Source organism: Talpa europaea, assembly GCF_964194135.1.
Source record: "Talpa europaea genome assembly, chromosome: 12".
NCBI lineage: Eukaryota > Metazoa > Chordata > Mammalia > Eulipotyphla > Talpidae > Talpa > Talpa europaea.
The window spans coordinates 26,871,079-26,872,654 of NC_140079.1; the positions used below are offsets into that span (position 1 = coordinate 26,871,079).

General features: G+C 36.8%; 1 protein-coding gene across 1 annotated transcript; it reads left to right on the forward strand.

Moving 5' to 3' along the window:
• Window positions 1–818: 818 nt before the first annotated feature.
• LOC311181238 (small nuclear ribonucleoprotein E-like) lies at window positions 819–1,094 on the forward strand (the record flags this gene model as incomplete). The annotated part of the gene is made up of 1 exon (XM_084249562.1): window positions 819–1,094. The coding sequence occupies one exon, from the start codon at window positions 819–821 to the stop codon at window positions 1,092–1,094; it is 276 nt and encodes a 91-aa protein (XP_084105688.1).
• Window positions 1,095–1,576: the final 482 nt, after the last annotated feature.

The following is a 1,576-nucleotide window of genomic DNA, read 5'->3' on the forward strand; positions in this document are numbered from 1 at the left end:
ACCTAGCAGGCATACACATTTAAAGGTTACTGCCAGTAAGGAATCAAGAATAATACTTTAAAAAAAGTTCAAAACAAATCAGAGCTGTATGTGATCCCCTGTTGATTTTAATTAACAATATGCCAAAAGAATGGAATAGACTTCTAAGATGTCAGCGAGAGTTACTATCATTGTCTAAAATATTTCCAAAAATATCTTATGGAGGAGATGGAAAGTTAATTTCCTGTTGTTGTCTGATTACTCTAACCAAAACTTCTACTAGTAAATTAAACAAATTGGTGACAAGTGGGCATTGGCATCTTGCTTTTCCTGATCACAAAATGGAAAATTTTCAGTTTTTTACCATTAAATATTAGATTGTGGGGCCTCCCCTGTGGCGCAGCAGGTTGAGTGCTTTGCTGTGAAGCTGTCCTCAACCTCTGCAGCACTGGTTTGATTCCCAGCCCACTAGGGAGAAACCCACACACAACAGACCTCTCCTGCCTTGCCCTTTACTCCCCTCAGCAGTGTCCTTGGTCCATCCGCCTAATCTGCTCCCCGCTCTGTCTCTGGTGAATTCTGTCACCCTCCCGCGCCTCTGGCCTGTACCCCAGTTCTTGTATAAGTAAATAAATCTTTAAATATATATATTAGATTTCTTTGTAATATGTGTTTTTTTTACAATGTTGTAGGTTCTTTCTGTTTTCATCTTGCTTGGAGTTTTTATAACACAAGGGTGCTGAATTATATAAATGCGTTCTCTGCTTCTATTCATATTACCATATGATCTTTATATTTACTTTCGTTTAAATGATGTGTGGTCTTTGTGAGCTTCCACCATGGTGTACCACGGCCAGGGTCAGAAAGTGCAGAAGGTGATGGTGCAGGCCATCAACCTCATCTTCAGATACTTGCAAAATCCATCTCGGATTCAGGTGTGGCTTTATGAGCAAGTGAATATGCGGATAGAGGGCTGTGTCATTGGTTTTGATGAGTATATGAACCTCGTATTAGACGCAGAAGAGATTCATTCTAAAACAAAGCCAAGAAAACAACTGGGTTGGATCATGCTGAAAGGTGATAATATTACTCTGCTCCAAAGTGTCTCCAACTAGAAAAGATCAATCAAGTGAGGGATGGTTGAGAAGATAATTCAGTTAGCTTTTTTTACCTGTTCTTTATTGGGACGATAGTTCTGAAACATTTGTTCCTATTGTTTGGATTACCCTTATGTTATTACCAGATGGCAATAAATTCTGTGGAATTGTTTTTATTTAAAAAAAAAATGATGTATTGCGTTGATTGATTTACATGTGTTAAACTATCCTTGCATCCCTGGGTAAATGTTGTTCACTCAAATGTTGTTCACTCACTTTGTTATATATTGTTGATATACTAGTATTTTGTTGAAAATTTTTGCATTGATATTCATCAGGAATATTTGTCCCTAATTTTCTCATGCTCTTTTTATCTGGTTTCAGCATTAGGGTAATGTGAGCATCATAAAATATATTAGGGATCATTCCCTCTTTTTGTATTTTAAAAAACAATTTTTGGTTTGTTTTGTGTGTGTGTGTGTGTGTCTTTTAATTTTTGA